At 42.7% G+C, this 27,710-nt stretch overlaps 1 protein-coding gene across 1 annotated transcript; it reads right to left on the reverse strand.

Moving 5' to 3' along the window:
- Window positions 1-894: 894 nt before the first annotated feature.
- Window positions 895-27,596, reverse strand: SOX18 (SRY-box transcription factor 18). Its single transcript, XM_086932790.1, has 2 exons — window positions 27,171-27,596; window positions 895-3,349 (listed from the first exon to the last, which is right to left on the reverse strand). Exons 1-2 carry the CDS (start codon window positions 27,475-27,477, stop codon window positions 2,487-2,489), a joined length of 1,170 nt encoding a protein of 389 aa, XP_086788916.1. The 5' UTR covers window positions 27,478-27,596; the 3' UTR covers window positions 895-2,486.
- Window positions 27,597-27,710: the final 114 nt, after the last annotated feature.

A 27,710-nucleotide genomic window follows, 5' to 3' on the forward strand; every position in this document is an offset into this window, starting at 1 on the left:
GTTGTTGAAATCATCAGGGTAACTGAGCGCTGGTTGGTTGGGAGAAATCCACAATGGCAGAGGAGCGTCACCCCACTGTCTCCGAGCCAACAGCTGAAAAATAAAGCAATACTCTGCTATGGTTTTATTTTTTAGCTACTTGCTCTGAGCCGGCGTGTGCAGGGAGAGGCGGGGTCGGAGCATTGGAGGGGAGGAGGCCTGGTTTGTGCATTTTTAAGTGCGCATGTGTGTTTGGCCATGCACACTTAGGCTTCTCCAACCCGGCTGCATTAAACAACCGGGCTGGAGAAACAGCACAGACTACCTGTCCTGAGCGAAGCGTCAAACCAGCCCACTCATGCCAATCCCCGTGCTGCTCTAATGCTTGAGAGCAGCGCAGGGATTGGATGGGAGCTGTGATGCCGTCCCAGGGACAGGGACTGCAGCAGAGAACCACAAGGCAGTCAGCAGCACCAGGTAAGTGCTTTTTTGATAGTCAACCTCTCCCCGCTGCATGCTCCCCATGTGCTTCCCGTTGGCCCTCACCTGCCCCACTGGTATTTTTCTATGTCTGCCACCACTGCAGAAATGTCCTTAATGCAGTCAATATAATGCTGGGCCGGTGCGCTGCCCTAGCCCAGACCACACTTGTTTTACTTATCTTTTTTTAATTTATTGGATACAAGCCAATCATTAGCATTTAAGTAGATACCCAATGTACACTTCCTCCCGACCAATCACAAGAACCGCAACCACACCATTTTCCTAAGGATTTACAAAATGGAAGGTTTTTCATTGTGTGACTATGACCAGGCCAAAGGCAATACTGAAGTCAGCTCCACCAGTAAAAATGTTTTTGTATTCCTTAAACATGGAATACCAAAGTTATCTCGTGTTCCTCAAAGGGAGCGCTCAGTGTGTTAAACATTTATTTTTATTTTTGGTTCAAACAAAATCTTAACATCCATGTTGGAAAAGAAAAATTAAACAAGAAACTGCACAACAAATCTTAAATTCCAATTTTCACACATGTTAAGTGTCACTATCAAACTATTTCAATGTCAGGAATGCACAAAAATGGGGGAAATTTAATATAAATAGGATGTGTTTTTCAGGTATTTTATCTCAATATCATTGAGCATAATATATGTTTTTACCCTTTTCAAGATTACTCTAAACGTGTGGTTGGAATGGTGCACCGCAATTTTTAAAGATTCTACACAACTCTTCGCTTTTCCTCTAATGAATTGTCCAACATGAATGAATGAATGCTACATCAGTGCCAAGGAATACAAGGAGCTACATCTCATATGCTGTCCATCCCTCCTTTTAGAACTTGTGGTCCAGCAACATACACAAATGTCACAATATCACAAAAATCTCCATTATGTAAAAATATAATCCCACTTATGTGAGAATATTATATATAATAAAAATAAAATGCATAGAAAAGAAATATTGGACCCTAAAAATATATGGCAGGGCAACTCCCCCAGTGAGGTCGTGTGATCGGCCTGGGGTCCTTCAGCGCAATAAGTTCAATGTATACACGTCGTGGTAGTCTGGCAAGTAGCTAGCATTCTGACCTGTATGTTTACATTAAAATCCAAATTTGAAGAGCAAATTCCAAATAAGGTAAACCTATTAAAAATGTTGTTTTAACTAACTCATCATACATCTTTTTTTAGGACTTTACAGATTGGAGTTTAAGATTCTAATGGTTGTTGAGTTCAAGGTACCTTAAGATTGTAACTTTAAGGGGGCTTAAGGCTGATGAGTTTGAGAGGGCTTAGGAATGTAAGTTTGGGAGAACTTAAGGCTATTAGGGTCATATGCATGAACACATTTTCCCATAGACACAGAATGGGCAAAACCCTTTAATGCATCTGGCCCATTTTGAGCATGTAAGCAGTAAACATACGTTAACTTAAGCGTCAAAGTTTGTCACAACTTAAGACTGTTGAGTTTAAGAGGATGTAAGTTTGTAAATTTGTGAGGATTTTGGAACTAAAAACGAACGATGGGCATGAGGCTGTAAGTTTGTGTAGAGGACACAAGGATGTATGTTTGAAAGGAGTTTGCTCTGCTGAACTTGTGAGTATCTAAGGCTAGAAGTTTTGGGTCCTGCAGGTTTTCAATTTAATTTGATTCACGACAGAAAGCACAACAGTACTTAAAACTGTAGGCTCGTGAATATTTAAGGTGGTAAGTTCGAGAGGAAGTTGGGTTATTCAATTTAGGATGTCAAGTTTAGAAGCTAACAGGTTTGAGAAAACTTGGAAGTCTGCCATACTTTGATATGTGATGACTTTAAAAAATGTATATATTAATGTATTGCTTTGGAAACGTACATAAACATAGAGTATACTGTGGCTAGTGAGTTTCGCATTTTCTCAAGCTAGGCATGGAATGGCTGGGTGTATATAGGATGGTGCTGATTCTAACATGAATATGATTGTTCTGAAGGCGGCCACAGGAAGGTCACACTCCTCTCCGGGGGATTGGTCCTAGCCAGTGATGCATGTGCTATAGTAGACGGCGCTACTGGCGTCAGACAAGGCCGATATCAGACTGTTGTCCTCGCAAGACAGAGTTCTGTGGGCCAGCTTGGACAGAGGGACATGGTAAGCTTGTCCTGGTGCCTCGGCACGAGTTCTGCTCATATTCAAATACTGATCAAACTCGTTGAGATCCACATCGGTCCACAACTCGGCTTGATTTAAGTGCTCAGTGTGTTCCATCGGTTGGGTCTCGGGAGGAGGAGACAGCTGACCAAGGGCCACAGATGGGCCACTTGGTTGTCCATGGCAGATCTGGTTGTAGTAGATATTGGAGGAGTGGGAAGTCCTCATGCTGTCTGCCATATTGGATGAAGGCTGTGTGTAGGTCAGAGCCAGGTCTCTCAGCATGCCCTTCTCTGGACCATACTCCAGTGGCGGAAGAGAGGCCTGGTGGTGGTAGCTCCTGAAGGGCCGCATGTGGCAATCATCCTGCATATGAGGAGGAAAGAAGGCTGGCTCGCCTTGCTCCAGGACATCCAGTGGGGACATCTCAGGGGTTGGCAAGCCATAGCTCTCCATCTCTGAGGCCATAGAGTGCAGCTCCCGGAACTGGGCGAGTGCTGGAGGTTGGGGGTGCCCAGACGGACCACTCCGGAGGTGGTGGCCCAAGCTGAAGGCGTCACTACACGACTGCGACAAGTTGTGCAGGAGGATGTTTGGCTCAATACGCTTCATCTTCTTGGCTTGCTTCTTCCTCCGGGGTCGGTATTTGTAGTTAGGGTGGTCTTGAAGATGCTGTACCCTCAGTCGCTCTGCCTCCTCCACGAATGGGCGCTTGTCAATGGTGCTCAGTGCTTTCCACGACTGACCTATGCGAAGGAAGAAAGCAAAAAGATATTACTCATTGCCCCAAGTCATACAATGCACAGTACAGTTCATAATGTTTTTACAAGAACTACAATGGTTTTTAAGGGGTGCAAGCTCAGTCATATGTCTATAAGTCACCATGACAACAGCTCAGGATTTTCCTTTTACAAATCTTTGTAATCAGGGGTCAGATGTACGAATCTCTAGTCACAAAACACTGGTTGCAAATTGTGACCAGTAGTTTTTCGACCAGTAAAGATTTTTGAGAACCGACCTATGTACTAATTGTTGGTTCTTAAAATTCCGAATCATATTGGATCACAATCTGACCTATCTCATGGCTTTAATGAGGTATGTTGCACTGTGATTGGTGGCCATCACAGGAATGTGACCTGCTGGGGCCAATAGGCCACCATATCTGTGATTGTCTTTCAATAAAGTAAAAACATTTTTAAATGTGGCCTGTTTTCCTACAGAAAAACAGAACTGACTGTGTGAGTCTACTTTTTTGTGTTTGTTTTAGAGTTGGCAGCGGTTCCATGGACCTCTGTAGATACTTCAACAATTATTTTTTACATTCACAAAGGGGATGCTTTACCACCGCCTTTGAGGAGTTTATACCGAATCAGTATTTGAAAGAGACGCTTGCAATTCGCGCCTTCCACATATCAATTCTATATGCATTTACTGTCCCATTTCGGGAGTTGAGAAAACTTTTCTGACTCCTGAAGAGGGGTGTTTGCCTGAGAAAAAGTATTTTAATGGTCATAGATGCCGAATTGGAGTGTTTATGACCAATAAAATGCTTAGTACATCTGCCCCAGATGTACTAAGCATTGGTCACTGTCAGAGTCAACCAAGATTGTAGCGTGCAGAATTCAGTAGTTTTCATGTTAAAAACATTGGTCTGGAAACGTGGTGACCCATTGCTTCTGAGCATGTAATTTCTCCAAACAAATGTTGCTGTGATATCTCGAAATTGTGATGGTACAGTGTGTCCTTAAAGCAACATTGTTTCATTACTACAAATTGAAAGACGACCTTTCAGGTCATGTAGAAAACGATTTATTTGAAAAGTGAGGCACCCTTCTCTCGCTCTTGCAATGCCCAAAGTCACGTATGTGTGAACTAAAAGTCCCCACAAGATTGTGTCTTGGTAGATGACTTCTATAGGTTATTAATAAAATTCCACTCTCTGCGTTGTTTGTATTGTGACAATATACGAGTATGTGTTTTACTTGTGTATTGTTTCTTTTTTTTTAGCTTTTATTTCACATTTTTTGGGCTCGATTAAATTAGGCCTATAAATCGCGTTCTGGGGGCAAACTCGTGTTTACGCCCAAAAGTGGCTAGAATGGGTGAAAATTTTACTCAACATAGGTGTTTGCTCTTCCCATAAATCAAGAGAACAAATATTGTTGCCGCAAATTGTGACAGAAAACATCACATATATATTAGTTGCTTTCATCGGAATTGGGAATAATTACTGCTATTGGCATATTTTTTGCTATTTCGAGGTGTCAATATCAGAAATTAGTGCAACTCCACAACAGCTAATTTAGCGCACAACATGCTAATCCAGTTTAATTGGTGCATTATTTGTACCCGCATTTTTGAAAGTCCACAACTTATCAGGGCCTCTGAGTTACCAAATTGTATGCTTCATGATAGTTCGTTCCAAACCAGGAAGCGGGACGCGTGCTGCTGATGGGGTCCCCTCCCCGTTTCGAGTCATGAGATTGAGAAGCCAAAGTTGTAGGCAGGATAGTGAATCACCATTACAGGTGGCAACACTCCACAAGCTGAACATGAAAAATGAGTGGCGGTCATCAAGCCCACAGAGGTATCGTTTGAACCTCAAAAGGAAAGAGGCAATTGGAGCACCTTGAAGAAGCATCTTGGGAGTTCAGTTACTGTTTAAAGATTACTCCAAAGTGTGTCTATTTAAAACATATCTTCAGCCCTGAGGTAGACCTTCAAGAACGCATCGAAGGTCGAAACGCATCGGCGTATTGTGATTGTGGCTATCTCCCTTATGAATAAAGTTGTAAAGAAGAAACTGAGAGCAAACATTTTTACTATCTATGATTGCAGCGCATAGATAATTTCCTTCTTCTCCCCCTCCCCCCCCCCGACCACATAGGGCCTTATAACCCATAGAGGATTCAATTATGGAGGGATACACAACCAGTCTAATCCCTATTAAGCTCTCTATTTGAAATCCTTTATCGGACACATACAATTGAATGTCATATATTTATATGTTTTTCCTATTGTAAAATCAGTTGTAAAATGTACAAGTCACAAATTGGATGATTTAATTGTATTATGTGATATGTGTTAAATGTATACATGATATATGTCTATACACTTTGAAAGCTTATTTGCAATAAAAAAAATTATGTGTTTTATCTAGGTTTTTGTTTAATTGGACTGAGATGAGTGATACACCGTAATACATAAAGCTAAAGAAGAGTTGCGGAAGGGGAGGGTACACATACAGAAAATAAATAAAGACAGAACTTGTATGTCTGGACATATATATGTTATATGGTCCATACAAAAATTATATACATCTATGATTGATCCCGCCCCCTATTTCCCTGAACAGGCTCACCCCCAAATTTGAAAGACAGTATGCTTCGTGATGGGACATTTAAGTTTTGGGTTTCAAAGCGTAACCTTCCTGAAAAGTTCTCTCTCTAGTCATCAGCAATGCATCCCTTTTTGTGCATCAGTCAGACTCAAATGGGAAACAGGGCCTTCAGCATTGAGCTCAGTGACCGGTACCTATAAATGGGGTGCAACTGATGAAACATGGAAACTAGTCTAGTAAGGGACTTGCTGTTTTGTGGACAGATCACAACAAATTCACATTCACAGGCAATTCTGCTCCCAGGCCTCTTTGAGGTAAACAGCCCACTTAACAACTTGAGGGAAAGACAGACAGGACCAAATTTAGTGGCCACGTAGACAAGTCAGTTAACACAAGGCTAAAATCACAATGCCTTTTCAGTGAACGCACGCACCTTTATTCTAAAATTCGACAGTAAATCACATCTAAGTTGAGAGTAAGACGCAACACAAAAAAACTCGGTGAATACACCCCTTAAGTATTTAGGGGCAGATTTACAAGGCCCGTGCGCCACTTTTGCGTAATTTTTAACATGGGAAAAGTGACGCAAAAGTGGCGCAAGGGCCTTGTAAATAAACCCCTCAGTACTCTCTTAGCTTTCGACCTCAACCTGTTTTCGAGAGGAACAAAAGTTGAATTAAGAATTAAAATGAGTGGGTTAACAGTTGCAGCGTGCAGGCTTAGTTCCTTGTATTTCATTTTAATGACAAGGTTTTATGGCCTACAACACAAACCGTTTTATATATGTTGGACGCATCTGACTATATTATGAAATAGTGCGTTTGTCTCCTATGTTAACGAGGGCCAAGACCATCTACCGTGCAATGTAGGAATTTTGATAATTTGCCAATAAAAATGTTAGCACCGTGTTTGGTGTTATAAGAAGCAGACATTGTAAATATTTAGATACTTTATGAGTTTTATTGGTTATTTCTCTATATACATCATAAATCAACATAAGAAGATTCAATATGAATAAAGAGATTTTTATTCATAGATTTTTATTTTATTGGAAAAGAAATTGTAATAGAAAACTCAGATACCTTAAAATATCTTTACTCGAAACATACTAAATCACTTATTAGTAAGAGCTATGCCTACTTAAGTAGCCACAAGCAAGGAGACTGTGAAAACATGGCGGAAAAATGGACTAACCGACTAGGTGTGAACATCAATCCTAGCCAGATTGCAGGCTCGCTCAGACAAATAAACCTAGTGGTCCAATCCTCAAGCTTAAGGCTTCAATTATATAGACGGTGACTCAAATATACTATACACCTCAAAGAATTGCTAGTTGGACCCCGAGAAATGGTCTCAGCGAGCGAACTAAATGTCCCAAATGCAATCCAGAAGCCGCCGGTATAGAATACATGCTCTATCAATGCCTGGAACTTACAGCATTTTGGAAAGGATTAACCGCGGCTTTAAACAGTAGACAAATTATATTTCCCACACTTTCGGCACATTTAGTATTGCTAGATATACAAGATACTAATAACAAGTATAAAGACTTGATTTCTATTGCTATTGCTTGTGCTAGGTTGGTTATTGCACGGACTTGGATCTCTAAGGAACCACCCAATATTATGGAGTGGTGGAATCTTATTAATGAAATACATACGATGGAACTTTCATTGGCCAAGCTAAGAGGTACTAAGGCATTGAAAGCGAGGCAAAACATTTGGGGTACTTTCATCTGATCTATATGTACCGGCAGCAACTAAAATGATTTACTTTTGTATGTACACTGTTATCCTCTGTATTTATTTAACAGTTAAATTTATGTTTGGATATTTTTGCCTCTGAAATGTGTATGCAATGTGATGTTGTTTTTTCTTTTCTGCAATAAAAATTTACAAACAAAAAAAAAAAGGAAAAGAAATTGCAAAAAATTATTATTATTTCCAGTGCTGTTAACTAATACCCACTTTCGCATCTTTCTGTCATTGACTTCGGATTTCATTTCATCTGAGGTCACTGGATTTGAGAGTCCCTAACCTTCTGGTCACTCACTTGAGTGGACTTTTCTCTTCCCAATGAACTTGACATCACTCCACCAGTGAATCCCAAACTGAAGCAGCTGTGGCCAAAACACAGTGATATATGGAATAAAACACGTTTGCAAAGCACCCTACTGAGTATTAATAAGAATAAATATGAAAGACACAGGCTACTACGAGATGTGGGTGAAACAAAAGGGTTACGATGACACATGGTTGGGGGGGTAAGTTGGGAAGTTTGTTGATAATGTTTTGAATGAAAAGAGATGTTGCCATCGCTGATATATGAGGGAGGGGTTATCAGAGGATTGCAATTTACACACTGTAACAGACGATTGATGTATATACAAGACTCGGGATGCCGCAGGCGACACAGTCCTTGCTACGGAAATGTCGCTCATCAAATGTAGAAATGATAATTTACACGATATGTAACGATTGCCGGAAGAATGTATGCAACTGATTAACCACTATTCCTTCCTGTCAATAAAGTTTTTTTTAAAAAAAAGAATAAATATGAAATACATAGGGGGCAACCATGCATTTTAGTCCTTACTTGAAGCTTAGTGGTTCTTGTGACGTAATTAACTAAGAAGCTGATGACAGAGTATTTGTAAATGTCCACAGAACCCGAAGAAAGTTTTGCTGACCCAATAAAAAATGTTATCGGTTAAAAACATTTTTACATTACATGCAAAGTAAAGTACCCCAAAAAATCCTACTCTTACAGTTGTTGAAATCCATAATCACTGAAATGATGCAATTGCCACAAATTATGAAGAACATTGTCAGATAAAACAAGTCATGAATTAAAGCATAAATTATAATTTGAGTAGAATAACAATTTCTAAAGATGGTCTCTGTAAAGATTACACAAAATGTATCTGTGTAAATGGACCATATTAGGTTCCTTTGCTTCCAAGTCCTATTTTCATTTTTATTTGAAATGAAGGCTGGGTGGCAAGGGGGGCTAGATTTTAGTCATTCTTTCATTTCTATGACATCAAAGAAAAGATGGCCTATAATGAACGCTCCCTTGTCAACCAACTTTTATTCCCAATAGACAGAAAAACAGTACTATAATGAAGGAAAAGCAGCAGCATTACAGATTGGTCTTCTGCGTCTGATGAGACCGAGTGGGAGGGGCTGGAGAAAGGATGACTATCATAAAGGGGACAGAAGGAAGGAAGGAAGAGTAGGAATGAGAGGAAGGTGGGGTTTAACTAATAAAGAGTGACACAAATGGGAAAGAGGGAGTGAGAGGGATGATGAAATAAGGGTGAGTTAGGAGCAGGAGGTGTGACACAAAGGGGAAAGAGAAAGGCGTGATATTGCCTTTTTTGCAGTTTTATATAGCGGGAACTTTGCCTAAGGGCATTAGAGTGCTTTTCATCAGCACCAGCTTACATGACATGAGCACCAGATTACATTACACCATTTCTTCATTTTTTTTCAGCACAGGGAGATTAGGTCATTTGCCCAAGATCACAGGATGTTGAGCTGAAGCAGGGACTTGAATCTGGTTCCCCAGTTCCAAAGTCAGTAGCTTTGGCTGTTGGGCTACAATCGTCATATTGGGACAACTGAAGCCAAGATAAACAATTTCTTGAGAGATTAGGGGGCCACCACTGGGTCAGGAGTCCCAAAAAGGCAAATGAAAAGCCAATAGGGCGGCCTTGACAACGTCAGGCTCAAACTTGAGCGCTGCCAAAAGCAAAAAAACCTTCTGCACTAAAAAAGAATACAAAAAATGAGTTGTATTAGTGAGTACTGAATTGTTAAATAGTACCTCATGCTTTGCAATGTAAGCACTCATTTGGAAGCCGAAGGATACAGTCAAACAGCCAATAGCATTTGGGTGTGAAAAACCCTCCATTGGACTGAGCCAAGATGGGATTGACAAAGTCTCAAGCCAATGCCTGAAAGTGGTTGTGAGAAAAGGCAATGGTTGGTTGAGGTTGACCCAAAGCCAAGTGTAAGCATATTAGAAACAATAGGTGTGTTTGCAGCTGTGCTGTCAAAATCCAAATCCAGACCTAAAATCTGCAAGGTCAAAGACTACGGTTTTCAAAAATGTCACCCAAACTCTGAGATGGCATTATTGGAAAAGTATTAGAGTGACCAGACGTCCTGAATCTCCCCGTACAGTCCCGGTTTTCAGAGGACTGTCCTGGTGTCCCGACACTTTTCTTAATTTTAGGTAAATTTCCTGGTTTTTGGGACAAGGGTCAGGTCATTCTGCAAAGCAAAATTGAAAGTTATACCCTCCATTCACAGGCGCCTCTGAAGACTGAAATAATTTAAATAATGTATCTGTTTCTGTCAGGCAGAATAGAAGTGGGACGGCTGTATTCTCTAAGTAGAGGGACGACACAGTGGGTAGGAGGGCTAAATATATATATGTGTGTGTGTGTACATATAGATTGATGACAGATTGAGAGATAGACAGATAGACACAGTTACAAGGCTTGCATGTGTGTGTGTATATATATGCATATACAAATACAGACATATATTTACAAGCATATTGTGTGTGTATAGATAGATAGATAGATAGATAGATAGATAGATAGATAGATAGATAGATAGATAGATAGATAGATAGATAGATAGATAGAAAGATAGATAGATAGATAGATATTACAAAATGAAACTGTATGGAGGAAGGGAAACTTATAGTCAAGGGTGGGCACTAAACCTTAAGCAAGGGAGTAGCCTTGCTGCAAGTGTGACTGCAAGCATCCCTTCCCCCCCGTACGGTCTCATGTTGCAAATCAAAGGCAACTAATATTTTACAGATCTATCCTGACGTAAGCACCATTTGGTGCTTTGTGTATTTATCATATTTATCTTTTTTCACAAATGTGTTCCTCTGACTATGAAAAGATATGAGAGTGCTACCAAGGAGTATTCAGTCTTGTTCCTGAAGAATAGCCCTGGTGTAGGGCTAGAGACATGTTGAGCAGCGGAACTGAGGCACATTGTCCCCTCTAAGTTCCTGCATTTCCCCCCACATTTTAATCATACCGGGTAGAGGTACAAGTAAAGAATCCTTTCCTACTAGCCAAATATTTTTAATTCTCTCTTTTTGCCCTCATTCACACCTTTAAACTTCATCCAAATACTTATTTCGAACAATAAGTGCTCCCACGTGGCTTGTAGGTCGTAGCACGGCCCGTTCCACAGCGGAATGGAAAGACCCCGATGATGAAGCATGCCACTAAGGGGAAACCCTGGTGGGTGACATATCAAAGGAAAACCCACAGTTTTCCTAACAAACATCAGAGTGGAAAGAAAAATCCTTCTTTCAACAGAAGGGCTCTCTGTGATTATAACGTATTTATTTGGAGGACAAGCTCTCTTGTTCTGTTTTCCTCTACCTCCTCCTTTTTTGAAGTAAGCAAAAAACAACACAAGCTAGATATAGAAGTAAGACTGAAGGCTTTAGTCCTACGTTTATGTTGGGCCTGTCCCGGTATTTCCTTTTTTAAATCTGGTCAACCTAAGAACGAAACATATCATCCAATGCACAGTTTTATGTACGTGTACATACATTTAGGCTTACAGTTAATTAAAAAGTGTAATTCTTAGAAATTATGTAATTCCAGTGAATTATACATTTAAAGTAAACATCTATTGAATAAATATTCGAGCGATTCAGCAATCTGTACAGGCTGAACCCACTCTGAATTAGCAAACTGCTACTTCAAGTGCAGTATTCTTTTCTCAAGTTGCTAAGTGATATAGTTGGTAGTCCACCCTATCTTTTAAACAGAAAGTGTGCATGCCTGTAGAATGAGCCTGCAAACATAAAATATAAGACAACATCTGGAGTGATACATTTTCTGCTAGGAGCCTTTAAAGCAAATATCTTTAAACACGATTTTTGAAAAACAGATATATGTTATGTACTCAATGACAGCTTTATCCCATGTAGAGGCACCAAGATGTTGCTATTTTCTCACTCCATGAGAACAAAAAACACTGTGATTGAAAATGTTATGCTGGTAACTTTTATTTTTACTTTAACTAACAAAACGTCCCTTGCCAATGTTACGCAAACCATTTAATGAGGCCGGGGTATTAACAAATCCGTGTGAATTTTCTGTGTATTTCGCAGGGAATGGAGTAAGTAGGGAGGCAATCTGTTGGAAAGGCTTTTTTTAATTGGGTGTGTAGTGACAATGTTGGAAAACAGCTAACCCTTTGTGCACTGCAAACTAATCTGGAGGCTGTGATTCATTGCGCCAACACAAATTTTTGGAGACAGTGAAATATTTTTATGATCAGATTTTGACTCAGTAGAAAAGAGACATAGTCAGAAAATGCAGAAAGAAGAAGTAATAGAAAGACAGGAAACCAGTGACAATGGGAGAAAGAATGAGGTCTTGTTCTCAATATTTAAAAATGTTCATGTTTTGTAAAATTTTTACATTGGTTAGAACAACAGTGAATTCTCACACTGCACTAGCGAGCTTAAAATCTATTTTACCTATGTTATGTTATGTTAATTTCGATTTATATAGCGCCAAATCACCGACAGGTCTCTTAGCGCTTGCTTTGGGAACCCGTCCTGGCTTTCCCTGCGAGATAACCCCTACTGGGCATCCCCAAGGTGAAGACCAGGCATCCCATCGTGGTAGGGCCATAGTGGAGATTAAGCAAGCTATTGCCCAGAGTTGCAGAGTGTGAACCCATGATTCGAGTAGGCACCGAGGTGAGAATTATCAAGTCCATGGACATTTTGAGCTCAAGACCCTGCCGCGTCGGGAATTGAACCCTGGTCCCGGGTCTGACCTCTGCATCAGGGTCTGGCTCCTCTAACCAGTGAGCCACACTTCTCCACCTGTGTACTGTTAAAATCTAAACTGAGAATACAGAAATAGTGCATGCAGTGCCATATATTTCACAAGCACACGGGTATCCAATCAATGAATAGGCCCTGCTAGTTGCCAATAAATGTGCACCAACAGACATTTATTGTGGTAGTAACTAAGGACCTAATTACGAATTAGGCGGTCCCACCACCGCCGTCACGACAGATTCACTACCGCGGACTATGCGATCCGCCCGCTGTATTACGATGCTGTCGGTTTTCAGAATGAAAGACTGTCAGAGCACCGCTGACACCAACAGCCATTCGTAGACGGCCTCGACAGTGGTCGGTGAAAAGCAGCTGTCATACAGCCGGACAGAAAAGATTCACAACGTCCTAATTATGAGTTGGCTTACCGGCAAGCCGACAGTGGCAGTGGGACCACCTGCTTCGAGTTGGCAGAAACTAAGGCTTTGGGGTGCGTACTCACCCATTTAATTTTCTTCCCTTCAGTCTCCCACATGGATCCCTTCCTCCAGGTCCTCTCTTCACAGCAGCATCTTGACCCAGAAGAAAACTACCCCTTTGGCGCCGAAATCCAAGTAAGGCCGTTTTGCAGTATTTACCCATTGGCTGGACGGGGCATATATTGTCCATACTCTAGCAATGGGAATGTACTGGTAGTAGGTATTTTTTCACGCGTTATGCATATGTGTACACTTCAGTCAAAAATACACACACCAGCACCGACATATATGAAAAAATGTACACCACCGTCAGAAAGACCTCACCTGGGCCAGCTTGGACATCGTTATATGGCGGGCGGGAGACTTCTGCCGCAGAGGTTTTCTTTGGACCATCACTGTGGCAGTATGGAGGTGGGACCGCGGAACTCATAATCAGGGCCTACATTTTCCCAATGTAACTTTTTGATCCTTAATCAAGCCCCTTTCTATAGCAGTAATAGTGCTCCGGGCACTCAGAAACTCTTAAATCACCTGTTCTTTGTGTCCTTACCTTTGACCCTGTACAGAGCTCAGCTGCCCTTTGACTTTGTTCATATTATACAAATGCCACTTTCTTCCATACATACATGCCCCACTGGCCAATGCTGGTACGGGTAATCAAGCCTCATCCATGCCATTACGGATGTGCGGGCGGCTAATAGGGCTAGTAATCACTTATCATAAACAGCTGATGTGCCAATAATCACATCTCATCAAGCTAGACTGCCAGCAGTGTTTCACCTAACAGACAATTCTTGCCACATCAAAAATGTCACATCAAACAGTTACTGTGTCAATAACCATGTGGGCACAACAGATGGTAAGTGTACCAGTAAGTGAGCCACCACTGTACCAGTAATATGCCACTTAACCTGCAAATCCCAAACAGGTTTGAAGTCTGAAATCATACCCAGGCTAGATAGCTTCTATGTCAGTGAGCAATCATTCCCTGGTTACAAGTGTGTTGTACCAGTAACTATGCCCAGATGAGACAGATATTTTGCCAGTACTCAATCATTCCCTGGTTACAAGTGATTTGTACCAGTAACTAGGCCCAGAGGAGACAGACACTGCCAGTAATCAGTTACTGCATCATATATCATGACCCACCACACATTATTTCAGGATTTTTTAAGTACATACAGCAATATGAAAGGCTTGCTTTCCGAACGTATTATATAACAATTGTAATTGCCAGTGGTCCTTATCAAATTTTTCTTGTTCAAAAAGCACCTCTTGCTAAATCTTTTAAATGGTAGATTGAGACCTTACTTGCCCTCGTCAACTAAGGGATAAACCTGGTAAGATAGCCGAGGGGACTAATGCAGCCCTTGTAGAAATGGCTGTGTAAACCAAAACTCAGGGTTATAAACCCTGGTGGGTCTTCTCAGCCTTTCATCGTTCTGATGTCGATGAAATAATTTGCTGTAAGTTGGGTTATAGTTAGCACCTGTAATCACCTGATAAGCATGTTATATTAGAATGCAGCTGACAACAGAATGCTGCTGCCTCCATTTTAAAAAGTGTAATACAAACACTAAAATGATTAACGTTTTGTGAATTAATTTAAAGCTGACACTTCTGCTGACAAGTGTCTGTCTTTGAAAGACTGTACTTTTCATGATGAACCATACAAATGAGCAAGTGAATAACAACTCAATAGCAGAGGAATTCCAAATTCAAACCAACTAAAATGCGCCTCGTGTTTCTCGAGAAGCAGCCATCCATCCATCCATCTCTTGACCAGTCAATAAAGAGGTCATGCGAAGGGTTAAATCACAGAAAACAAGAACGGAAGGAAGGTCATCAGACTGTCCCTTTGTAAAAAAAAAACTGCACATCCACGGAGCCGAGAGAGGAAATGTTGCTGACAAGTGACAACTAGGTACACACATGAATGCAGTTAGAGGGTGAAACGCAGATAACGTCCAAGTTGACCTTTAACGACTTAGCGGCTAGAAACACCCATTCGAGAGTAGGCGCCTGAAAATGAGATTGAAGGTCAAATACTTGGGAAGCATGACACAAGGGCTGCGGTACAGTGCTGGAAAGAACAAGTGCGAGCAAAGTCAATAGGCCTGGCGAGCCTTTTGGGCTTGGTCTAAAACATTTAGAAAAAAGCCTACTGCCGTGAGAAAAAAACATGTTTATTTTCTACATTCATTGCAGGTAAGGTATTAAGAATTGAATGTGTCATGATTCAGTATACTTCTGAGGTAGAACATAGTCTCTCGTGCATTGCATGTACTCCATAAAAGGCGGCATGATACAGCACCCAGCCAACACTCTGGTCACACCAAAGTCCAGTATATATATGTGCTGCCACAAATTGAGGTCATTGAAGGAAGGCAGCCTAGGTCAACACATATGGGCCAGTCTTAACAAGAACCTATGGCGAGCAGGACATGACTATTGGGAAAAAGGGCTAAGAACCCTAGGCTTGAACGACCTTTGGAATCTGCAAGTAAGCCAAAATGAATTCAAACGATTAGCAAAAATAAGCGCTAAAAAACTTTCTTTAGTGGAAGACAAGGCTCGGCTAGCAAAAAGAAGTCACGGCTGGATGACCTTGCAATCCTATGTCCAGCTGATTCCACAGCCGTACCTAACCTTAACATTCACTGCACGTACAAAACTAAGCTTCTTAAAATTAAGAATGGGACTCATCAACTTGTCGTGTCACTTGCCAAAACGGAAAAGAGTCAATGGCCACGAACCCTGTCGACTTTGTGGGAAACACAAAGAAGACATCACACACATCTTATGCCTCTGCCCAAACCTGTTGCACGAAAGACGATTCCTCTTAAGGAAACTTTGGAACAAAAATATTGTTAGATCATGCAGGGCAGCAGTTCTGGCATGCTTTGATCCCCGGAACACCAAACTAAATTGTGCCCTGGTCAGGTTTTTGGATCAAGCAGAAAAAAAGAGTTTGTTATGTGATTGATCCAAGTGACCTTCCATCAGCATAATATTTGCTACTTTTATTTATACTGGACTGGAATTCGCACTCCTTTTTTTTTTTTTACATATGTACACTTTTAAATATTTTTTATCTTTTGTAACTTGCAAAGGTTTTTTAAATCAAGCAATAAAGTTTTTTGATGTACATTAAGGAATTTGTGACAATACGTCATACGGAAAGCTGTGCTGTTAAATCAGACCTAAAAATGGAGCCATATAAGCAGAGACCAGAGAATGACTGGATGAGGTGGAAAAAGATGCATTAGTCCCTGATTGAGAGGATGATGCTATTAAATATGGTAACCATGGTGCAACCAGATTACTGATATATTATTTAGTTGATGAAATTGTATACATTCTCCCAATGGGCAGATGAGAAACCATGACTCGCTTTGAGACACCAGTACAGGAGAGGTAGGTCCTGCTCATGCTTGACAACACCCCATACTGGACAACACATCCTTCCGGAGGGCCTTTCATCTGGCACAAATAGCCAAACACAATGGCAGAAAATAAGGAAGTCCACTTTGGCCGGACACAGAGGACAAATTACTCATGCAATACTCCATATCAATGGGATTAAAATGAGGAGACAAGGTTTGATGTAAGAGAATTTAGAGGCAGTCAGTCTAATACCTTTATTCGATTCAGCTCTGAATCATAAAAGATAATAACATACATTTATAAAACAATACTTTATACAAATATTAAAAAATCTAATCTTACATAGAAAAGCAACTCATTGAAACTAGACCGGATTTAAAACTTAGAGTCAGATATACAAAACCAATTAGGAGTAGCAAACCCTGCGATTCATATAATTGTAGGATTAGCAACCGCAAAATAGGTCTTTGCTATGTACTCAACCATTTTGCAAGTCTTAAATAATTTCCGACTCACCAAATGGGATTACTTACCCATTATGAGTCACTATTAGGAAGGAGTGTAAAAGGTGTGTCCCTGCCTAATTGTGATTCAGAATGCTATGTAGAATTGGTTTGTGACCACACCTATAGTTGCAAGCCACTGAAAACTTACTGACTCGCCAAAGGTGGTGGTAACCCATTCACAAAGGGGAATCTGTCGCTACCGGACGATATTGCCTGACCCCTCCCCAACATTTTTCCAATTTAGATATTTTTTTTAAAGCAGCATTGATTCTTTATAGGTACAAAAGGGGGTGGTGATGGACGGAGCATCTGAATCAATCAAACACTCACACCCAGTCAAAAGATCTGGATTTAATCCATCACCGTTCTTTAGCCCACTCTGCCACCCCAGTTCAGACATGGCCATATGCAAATCAGTCTGACCCTGTGCCTCATGGGAACAGTCCAGCCCGAACTGCCAAGCCATGTCTTCCCTGGACCGGAAACAAGCTTCTGAGGACCGGTTTCTGGCATTCCAGCCGTCTTCAGCCCGGCTTGCCTGAATTCAGTGGCAAAGTGAGCAAGGGACTCACGTCTGAGCATACCCTGCTACACTTATGGCGGCCAAAAGCGGTACAAAAGTGTGTCAGTGACCCCCCCTCATGTCATTGCCAATTTCCAGGAGGCTTTGCTTCTAATGGTGCTATCAAGGCCTCTTCTTGGCATGTCACGTGCTGCCATAGTCATTATTATTTTCCTCAACGCCCTCCTAAGCCGGGCATTCTATTTGTGCCCTCTACCTCTGCTCTTGTGGCACTAGCCCGACAGCAGGCACTGGCTGTGCCCACTTCCATCACCCTGCTTCAGTGTGCTGTGGCCTCGCATCCCTAAAAGTACCATCTTGATATTTCATCCTTGCATCTCTTCTGCTGCTACTCACTCTCTCTCCATGCACCCACAGAGCCAAGGATTAGAAGAGGGAGTGTGCCCAGTGTTCTGTTTGTTTAACTCAGAGATACTGAGAAAAACAAAAAAGTGATGGGCAAAATGCTTGAATTAAAGTGAGCCGCTCAGAGTCTTCCGACAATGCAGAATGTGGCAGCTCCACTGCTGAGACAAGCCCAGACCTGCCAACTCACACGGTGCCACTGTGTGACACACGATATCGGCTCCCATCACACAGACGACCAGTAAGAAGCCGATATCACACGGTGGCAGGGAAAACAAGCTGAAAACCACTGTTAATAGAGGATTTCCAGCTCGTTTTCCTGAGGCTGTGCACTGCAGACGTCCATAAAGGGGTGTGAAAAAAAACAGGACATCGGGGCCGATTCACAGAACTAACTTAAGACAAAATGCTAAACTTACTACTTTTGGTATTCACAGAAGGCATTTATTAGTAGAAAAGTTAGGATTTTGACTTAAGACAGACTTAAGACAAACTTAAGACAAAATCCTAACTTAAATCTGTCTTAAGTCAAAATCCTAACTTTACTACTACTAAGTGCTTTCTGTGAATACCAAAAGTAGTAAGTTTAGGATTTTGTCTTAAGTTAGTTCTGTGAATCGGGGCCACAGGCACCAGCCTCAGCAAGCTTTTTTGTTTTTGGAGGAGGGAGCAAAAGTGCCTCTTAGGTACTTCTCGGCACAAGGCCCAGCACTCTCCAAGTCCCCGCACCTCCTCACACGGTGAGATTTTTGTTCAAGTTGGCAGGTATGCAGCCTATTATCTAACGCTATGCCACCTGAGGACTTCAATCAATCATGATTTATAAAGCACGGCTAATCACCCGATAGGTGTCTTCAGAGTCAGAATAAAGTTAGCACATACAGCATACATTGCTGTGGATGGTGCTCGTTCTTTCATGTATCACGTGGTACAGTGGGGATGTTCTGCCCCGTCTGTGCTGCATTATGAATAGCACGTCGTTTTTCTTCGCTAAATAGTGCTGTGACAACAAAAAAGCAGATATTTCTGGCAAAGGTTGATTTTTTTAGTCTGTTTTTCGCCAAAGGAAGCATACTTCCAGTTATAGTTTGGTGTCTTATGCTGGCTTGTGCTTCTATGCATGCATTATAATATATTTACAACAAGGGGTGGTGAGGGACAGAGTCTCTGAATTAAGCAGAAAGCTCTCACCCAGTCAAGAGATCAGGGCTAGATCCAACACCGTTTTTTAGCTCACTGCACCATCCCAGTTTCAGAATCTGGCTGTATGCAAATTAGTCTGTTCCTGTCCCAGTGCATGATGGGAACAGGGCAAACCAAACTACAAAAGCCAATTCTTACACTGGGAAGGAAACAAGCTCCCGGGGACCGGTTTCTGGCATTACAGCCGTCTTCGGCCCGGTTTGCTTGAATCCTGATGGTGCAATGAGCAAGGGTCTCACATCTGAGAATACCCTTCCACGCTTAGGGTGGACAAAAATATTTACAACAAGGGGTGGTGAGGGACAGAGTCTCTGAATTAAGCAGAAAGCTCTCACCCAGTCAAGAGATCAGGGCTAGATCCAACACCGTTTTTTAGCTCACTGCACCATCCCAGTTTCAGAACCTGGCTGTATGCAAATTAGTCTGTTCCTGTCCCAGTGCATGATGGGAACAGGGCAAACCAAACTACAAAAGCCAATTCTTACACTGGGAAGGAAACAAGCTCCCGGGGACCGGTTTCTGGCATTACAGCCGTCTTCGGCCCGGTTTGCTTGAATCCTGATGGTGCAATGAGCAAGGGTCTCACATCTGAGAATACCCTTCCACGCTTAGGGTGGACAAAAATATTTACAACAAGGGGTGGTGAGGGACAGAGTCTCTGAATTAAGCAGAAAGCTCTCACCCAGTCAAGAGATCAGGGCTAGATCCAACACCGTTTTTTAGCTCACTGCACCATCCCAGTTTCAGAACCTGGCTGTATGCAAATTAGTCTGTTCCTGTCCCAGTGCATGATGGGAACAGGGCAAACCAAACTACAAAAGCCAATTCTTACACTGGGAAGGAAACAAGCTCCCGGGGACCGGTTTCTGGCATTACACTGCATTACACTGCTCCATCAGGATTCAAGCAAGCCGGGCCGAAGACGGCTGAAATGCCAGAAACCGGTCCCCGGTAGCTTGTCTCCTTTCTGGTGAAGAATTGGCTTGGTAGTTTAGTCTGCCCTGTTCCCATGATGCACTGGGCCAGGGACAGACTGGTTTGCATATAGCCAGGTTCTGAGCCGGGGTGGGGCAGTGAGATAAATAACGGTGATGGATCAAGCCCTGATCTTTGGACTGGGTAAGAGTGGTCTGCTCAATTCAGACACTCTGTTCATCACCACCCCCTTTTCTAAATCGATTTTGGCAACTATAGGTGTGGCAGGGTATACTCAGACATGAGTCCCTTTCTCACTGCTCCATCAGGATTCAAGCAAGCCGGGCCGAAGACGGCTGAAATGCCAGAAACCGGTCCCCGGTAGCTTGTCTCCTTTCTGGTGAAGAATTGGCTTGGTAGTTTAGTCTGCCCTGTTCCCATGATGCACTGGGCCAGGGACAGACTGATTTGCATATAGCCAGGTTCTGAGCCGGGGTGGGGCAGTGAGATAAATAACGGTGATGGATCAAGCCCTGATCTTTGGACTGGGTAAGAGTGGTCTGCTCAATTCAGACACTCTGTTCATCACCACCCCCTTTTCTAAATCGATTTTGGCCACTATAGGTGTGGCAGGGTATACTCAGACATGAGTCCCTTTCTCACTGCTCCATCAGGATTCAAGCAAGCCGGGCCAAAGACGGCTGAAATGCCAGAAACCGGTCCCCGGTAGCTTGTCTCCTTTCTGGTGAAGAATTGGCTTGGTAGTTTAGTCTGCCCTGTTCCCATGATGCACTGGGCCAGGGACAGACTGATTTGCATATAGCCAGGTTCTGAGCCGGGGTGGGGCAGTGAGATAAATAACGGTGATGGATCAAGCCCTGATCTTTGGACTGGGTAAGAGTGGTCTGCTCAATTCAGACACTCTGTTCATCACCACCCCCTTTTCTAAATCGATTTTGGCCACTATAGGTGTGGCAGGGTATACTCAGACATGAGTCCCTTTCTCACTGCTCCATCAGGATTCAAGCAAGCCGGGCCGAAGAAGGCTGAAATGCCAGAAACCAGTCCCCGGTAGCTTGTCTCCTTTCTGGTGAAGAATTGGCTTGGTAGTTTAGTCTGCCCTGTTCCCATGATGCACTGGGCCAGGGACAGACTGATTTGCATATAGCCAGGTTCTGAGCCGGGGTGGGGCAGTGAGATAAATAACGGTGATGGATCAAGCCCTGATCTTTGGACTGGGTAAGAGTGGTCTGCTCAATTCAGACACTCTGTTCATCACCACCCCCTTTTCTAAATGCATTATAATATAGTCACAGGCGCTATGATTTTTTTAAATGAGTCATTCTTAAAAGAATCCGTTTTGCACGCTAATGAACTGTGTTCATGTATATAACCCTTTAAATAATTACACACTAAAAAGTTGTGCTATGTCGAAAAGATGCACTTTCGAAAAAGGGTAAGTGCCACAGCACTTATTAAAAAGAGGTAAATGATGCCCTAAATCATAATAGAGTGTCAATGGTGCAATCTAGTCCATGGTCTACAGTGGTGCGTCCAAGCCCAGTCATCGAGAGCAGAGTACTTTCCGGCTCTTCGGCATATTACAAGATCCTGTCACATACAATGAACACTTATGGAAAACCTTTATATAGTCAGTGATTATCCAGAAAGCCTGGTGTGGTTGTAGGCTTCGTGAGTCATCCAGGCCAGGATTCTAGGCCAAGTGCCTGCAAAATAGATTGAGCTGGAAAGAGCTGAAGGGTGCTGCGTTAGATCTGTCCACCTTCTCCTAGTCCTCATGACCGCCATGCCAGGTTTGAGATGTTTGGCCATTCTTGGCGTTCCACTGGCATCTCTTTGCACCCTGGAACTCTGGGAGGCGATGTGGTCCAGTTGTCTCCTGTTCCCAAATGACTCTCAGTTTCTGCGACCAACAGATGCCTCTTTACTCAGACTGAGTCAACAAATCCTTCAGATTTGCTTTGGATTTTTTGCTCAACTTCAAGGTCCATAGAAACAAATTGAGGAATTCTTATCCAATTCGGATTCTTGCACCTTCGGAGGGAAAAAAGTGTTCCACCCAAGGATTCCCGACCGCTGTCCAATCTTTGATGCCAACGAGAATGGGGTGGGCAAGCACCGAGGGTTGGCCTACCTGCCGTGACATCAGCTGTTCAAAAGAGGCCCGTAGAGGAACACGAAGAGCTTGTCCGTTTAGCCAATCTTGCATCATCAACAATGACCAACAACAAGGGGTCCGCAGTGTGGCTCTGTCTCATGTTGTCTGACTGGAAATTCAGACCCATTGTGGCATCATTCAATAGACGTCTCCTTTCAACACAACTCTACACAAAGCTGCTGAATGTAATTCTGGATCTCATAAATTTGAACCCAAGACACCAGTTCTCTTTACATTGCACAGGTCACTCCAGATGCCAGAATCCTTTGGTGCCGCTGGTCAAGTTCATAACCCAACATGGGCCCAGTGGCTGCTCTCCCGGTTCACACATATTTTCACTGTGTCGCGTATGGTGGTAACACAACTTTAATCCATTATTATTCGATTAAGGATGACATTCCCTTTTGTGTTTCCAGGTACAAGTAGTCCTCTTGTGATCCAAGTTGGCAACAGCTAACATATTTCAGCATACATGAGCGCGCAAAATAATCATTTTTTTTGCATCATTTGAACGGAACTTGGTTGTATTACATGAAATACACGTCACCTGACATATCCATGAAAATTGTATGTGATGGGATAGTTTAAGTACAAAAATCACACAAGATTGGAATGGGAGAATGGTCTTAAAAGCACCACGTTTCAGTTTAACAATTCCAGCAAGGAATCAAACCAGTCTTACACAGGCAAAAATTAGGCGGTGAGATAAGAGGAAAATAAAGATCGTGTAAACCAAGCAAAATCTAACAATCAAGAAATAAAAGTAATCACCCGGCCTACAAACAACCCACCCTTTACGTTCGTCTGTATGATTTTTCAAGGTGAAACCATAAACAGGGCCGGGCCCAGGTTTTATTGCCACCATTAAGGTTTTGAGTTGATGCATTCATTATACTTCTGAAATCTGAGGAAATTATCTATTCGCCACAGAAATGTATTTATACATCGAACTTTTTTTTCTTGGTTTATCGCTTATTGTGTTGTGAATTATAAACTTTTTTAGGAAATTGATATTCCACATTATGTTATGCTTTAGTAAAAATTGTTGCAGTTTTCGAGCTGAGTTGTTAGGTATAGAACCTGAATTGTCAATTTGTGTTCCGTTTTCATTTTGTGTTCTTCCTGTTATTTTTGTTTTACATTGAATTTGTATTCTTCAACATGTTAAATATTGTGTTCACACTATTCTTTTAGGAAGTCTAAATCGAGGTTGCAAAGCATTTTGGTTACATAAAATTGTAGCGTGTGGTTTTACCTATATGCAAAACAACTGGAATTATCCCGTTGGGGGCACCAAATTATGGGCTAACAAAATGCTAATTATGCCAAATAAAGTGGCACTTTTTTATAGTATATCTTCATTATTGTGTAATGTTTACAAATGGTAATAATGTCTGGGCAAAGATTTCACATCATTTATTTATTTATAAAGTATCACAACCAAATACATAAATAAGCAACTGAGCGATGACCAGTTACCCTTGCAATGGGTCTTTCAGCGCATGCAAAAACATATCGCCACTTTTTCAGTAACTTTTGATCTATGTGAGTTAGAAACATTTTGTTAAGAACTGGAGATTTTACAGCATAATAAGGACTATGTGGCAAATGCGGCAAATGCGGCAAATCCTTAATCTGGAACCAGCCATGCCGAGACGCTGAAACCGAACGTCTGCAACTACAGTATTGCAACAACTTTGCACTAATACGGCCAGGGATGGACATACAGTGGACCACCTGAATTGACTCAAGGGCAAGAAACATCAAGCCTTTTGAAAACGTGACAACTATAAGGGAAGACAGAAACTGCATGAATTAAAGATCTACATAGGAGGGAATAAACGAAAAAACAATAAAGAGAACTAGCGTGAAAATAGGGGAAATACCCGAACATAATACACCTGAAAGATTTGCAGTGCCCTGAAGAAACTCCTGGGTAGGGAGTGAAACGCGTTGGCTGAACTTGTTGCATACTCCATTAATGATTTGTGTTTTTAATGGACAAAGATAAATAAACAACATTTTTCTACCTACTTCTTTTGGACTACTATTTTGGTGCGCCCCCATGAACATTAAAAAAAATCCTTAATTATGTGCAAAATGCTGTGGACGCAGAATTGCATATTCCAGTGGCCTAGGCTATCTGCCACGTCCATGCTCAGGAAGTATTTTAAATAAAATGCAAAAACAAACTTTGGAACAGAATACCTGGGGACTAGTCCTGGCTTCCTCAATTGAACCCAAAGTGTGACTCTGGAAAAATTCTTGCAGCTACCCGTGCATTAGGCTACTCGAGGTCCCCTCTGCTCAAAGATCTTCCTGGGCACTTAGGTTGGGTGGGCTTTGCTGATGGCGTCCCTCCCCTACCAAGGAAAGGTGAACGCTGTCCCACCAGTACTCACACGCACACCGAATGTCGAACTGCTCTTCTTGCCCATTGGATCTCACTGCTGCTCCACTGTGATACCCCATTAAGCGAGGAGGACCCACGATAGGAAGAAATAAACTAGAATCAAAGGGATCCGGGTTCACATTTAATACCCCTCTCCAGTGGTTAATTTGTAAAAATAAAATATGTGCCGGGGCTCTCGTCAGGAGGCAGCTTGCACCTGCCCATTTCGCCTGTTAGCGCCGCCTAAATCAGAACCAACTACTATACATGAAAGTGAGGAGAGGATGTGGCGTAATGGCCAGAACTGTAGTCTTCCGAGCTGGGGAACCAGGTTCGAATCTCGGGGTCAGCTCAACATCCAGTGACTCTAGGCAAATCACTGAATCTTCCCGTAAATGAATGTGTCCTTAACTGGTGCTCATGAAAAGCACCGGTTTTGATGATTAAGTGCCAGTGCTGAGCACCAGAAACCACTGGCTCAAATTAAGCACAACCCCTCACATCACATTTGAGCTTTGACTTCACCTTTGAACCATGCTCTTGTTGTTTTCCTCTCACACTTCATGACCTACACGATCACAATCACAATTAGTTCAGTAATCGCTGGCAAAAGCCAATATGGCCAGCGAAAATTTGCATTCCCTGCTAAAACATTCAAAAAAATCCTGGTAAGCAAAAACAAAATTGCTTTTTTTAAATAAAATGCATCAATGAGGAAAAGCATTTGGGTGGTGAAGTGAGAGAAAAACTCCTCGGGTGAAGCCAAAGCTCAATCTATGTATATTATAAACTCTTGGGAACCACAGGTGCGCAAGACAGCTGCGCTCTCAAGACAGACCTAAAAGTGGAACTTGTGCTGAAGACCTTCCAGGGTGCCTATGTACTGTGACAAACCATCCAGACCACCCTGCGTTCGATTCAAAGCCGAAAACGGGTCATGAACAGGGCCTCTGTAATTATGCGGAACCAGCGTTCCCTGCATAATTGTAGATGTCACATTTGCCACATATTTCATTTATCTGCAGATTTTAACAAAAAAATATTTTGTTTCAAGCACAAACTGACCAGACGCTATTCAAAACGTAGGAACACATGTTGCTGGCCAGCAGAAGAACTTTCACAGTGGCTGGCAAGTGACCTTCCAGTTGCTTACTGAAGTGTTTGGGTGTGAAACTGGTACTAATGAGGTCAAACCTTTGCCCATACAATGTCACCATGAACAGAAATAAATGAAAGAATAATATTACAAAACGTGTCACATGATGTCGCATAATTTGCCTTTTCTTGCCACATAACATAGTCAACACTGCTGCCTAATGTGATCCTTCCCTACTGCATATTTCATGTTTATAACACTCCCGCCGCCACTTCCTCGCTCAGGGAGTGAGTGATTTGGTTCAGGATGCGATACTGTGCCACATAAGGGGCAGATTTACAAGCCCCTTGCGCCTCTTTGCGCCACCATTGCGTCGCTTTTTATGACGCAAACAATGCATCCTATTTACAACGTGATGTATCTAGGGAGATGCGTCCCGTTGTAATGCCCTGCGTCACATTATACCTGCGTCAGGTATAATGTATGCAGGGGGGGGGCGTTCCTAAGCAGGGAAGCCTCGTAAAAGTGATGCAGTGAAATCTACAAGATTTCACTGCGTCACTTTTAGAACGCCACTGCGTCAAAACCTTTCACCTGCTTGAAGCAGGCATAAAAAGTGACTCAGTGTAGTGGGAATAGGCCACAAAATGCATTGTTGGAATTGCGTCGTGCTTGCGACACAACTCCAGAAATGTGTGACTTTTGCCCCAACAGATGTGTCAGAAATTCTGAGGCATCTGTCAATCCTTCCGCCATGGTGCGCCGTATTGTAAATACGATGCATCCATGGTGGCGCAAGCATTTTTTAGGGTGCCGCAAGGAAAGTGACGCATCTCTATAGATACGTCACTTTCTTGTAAATCTGCCCCTAAGTGTCTTAATGCTTTCATTCCGTGAAGGACAACTGGTAAATCTGAAAATGGGAGATTTCTTGAAAGGCCGGTGGGGCTGGGACTGTTCCCCAAACATATTTAGGGAATGTGACTTGCTCAATCTCATATATATAGTCATCAGTATGTTCACAGGTTCAACCATCTTTCTACCATTTCATTTCTTGAACCCCACCACCCTCTCACCGCATCATCTTTGGGACTCACTCATCCTTCTTCCATCCGCCTACCAGACCGGCTAATTAATTAATCCATCCATCCATCCATCCATCTTTATTCGTCCATTCATTCACTCGCATCCGTATTTATCGATAATTCATCCATTCCCTGACATGACACCTCGCTCAGCCCGTGGCTTGCATGTTATACGTCCCCCGCAGTCCGACTCCCGCCCCTCGCGCCCCCTTACCCAGCATCTTGCTGAGCACGGCGTTGTGCAGGTCCGGGTTCTGCTGGGCCAGTCGCTTCCTCTCGTCCTTCGCCCAGACCATGAAGGCGTTCATCGGGCGGCGAATGCGGGCGTCCCCCGGGGGTGAGCCCTGGCCGCCGGGGCCATAGCCGGGCTCCGGGCTGGGGGAGCGGCTGGGGCCCCTCTGAGGACTTGGGGTCCTGCTAGGGAAGCCTGGGCTGGGCTCAGCACCCACTCTCCATGGGCCACCGCCCCCTGCCCCCTGGGATAGCTCCTCTCTGCAGTAGTCAGGGGCAGGTCTATTCATTCCAGCTGGGCAGCACTGTGGGGCAAAAACTGGGCAGATTTGTAAACCAGGATAACAGCCCAAAGAGAGACCCCCTGAGAGCTCCAGAGGGTTCGGAGAAAAGAAGGCTTTTCCAAAGTTTGAGAAGATGCTGAGAAGGAGGAGGAAATTATAGGCAGAGCGGGGCCAATCAGAGCAGAGCAGGGATAAGGATGCAGGCGAAGGAGGATATCACGTGCTCTGGGAACCAATCA

This window comes from Lissotriton vulgaris, chromosome 7 (assembly GCF_964263255.1).
Source record: "Lissotriton vulgaris chromosome 7, aLisVul1.2, whole genome shotgun sequence".
In the NCBI taxonomy this organism is placed as follows: Eukaryota; Metazoa; Chordata; class Amphibia; order Caudata; family Salamandridae; genus Lissotriton; species Lissotriton vulgaris.

What these genes read in the sequence shown, in the direction of transcription:
- SOX18 (XM_086932790.1), bottom strand. Translation starts at nt 27,477, where the DNA reads ATGAATAGACCTGCCCCTGACTACTGCAGAGAGGAGCTATCCCAGGGG. An exon ending in CGTGCTCAGCAAGATGCTGG is followed by an intron (nt 3,350 to 27,170) that starts GTAAGGGGGCGC and finishes TCCTTCGCATAG; the next exon opens with GTCAGTCGTGGAAAGCACTG.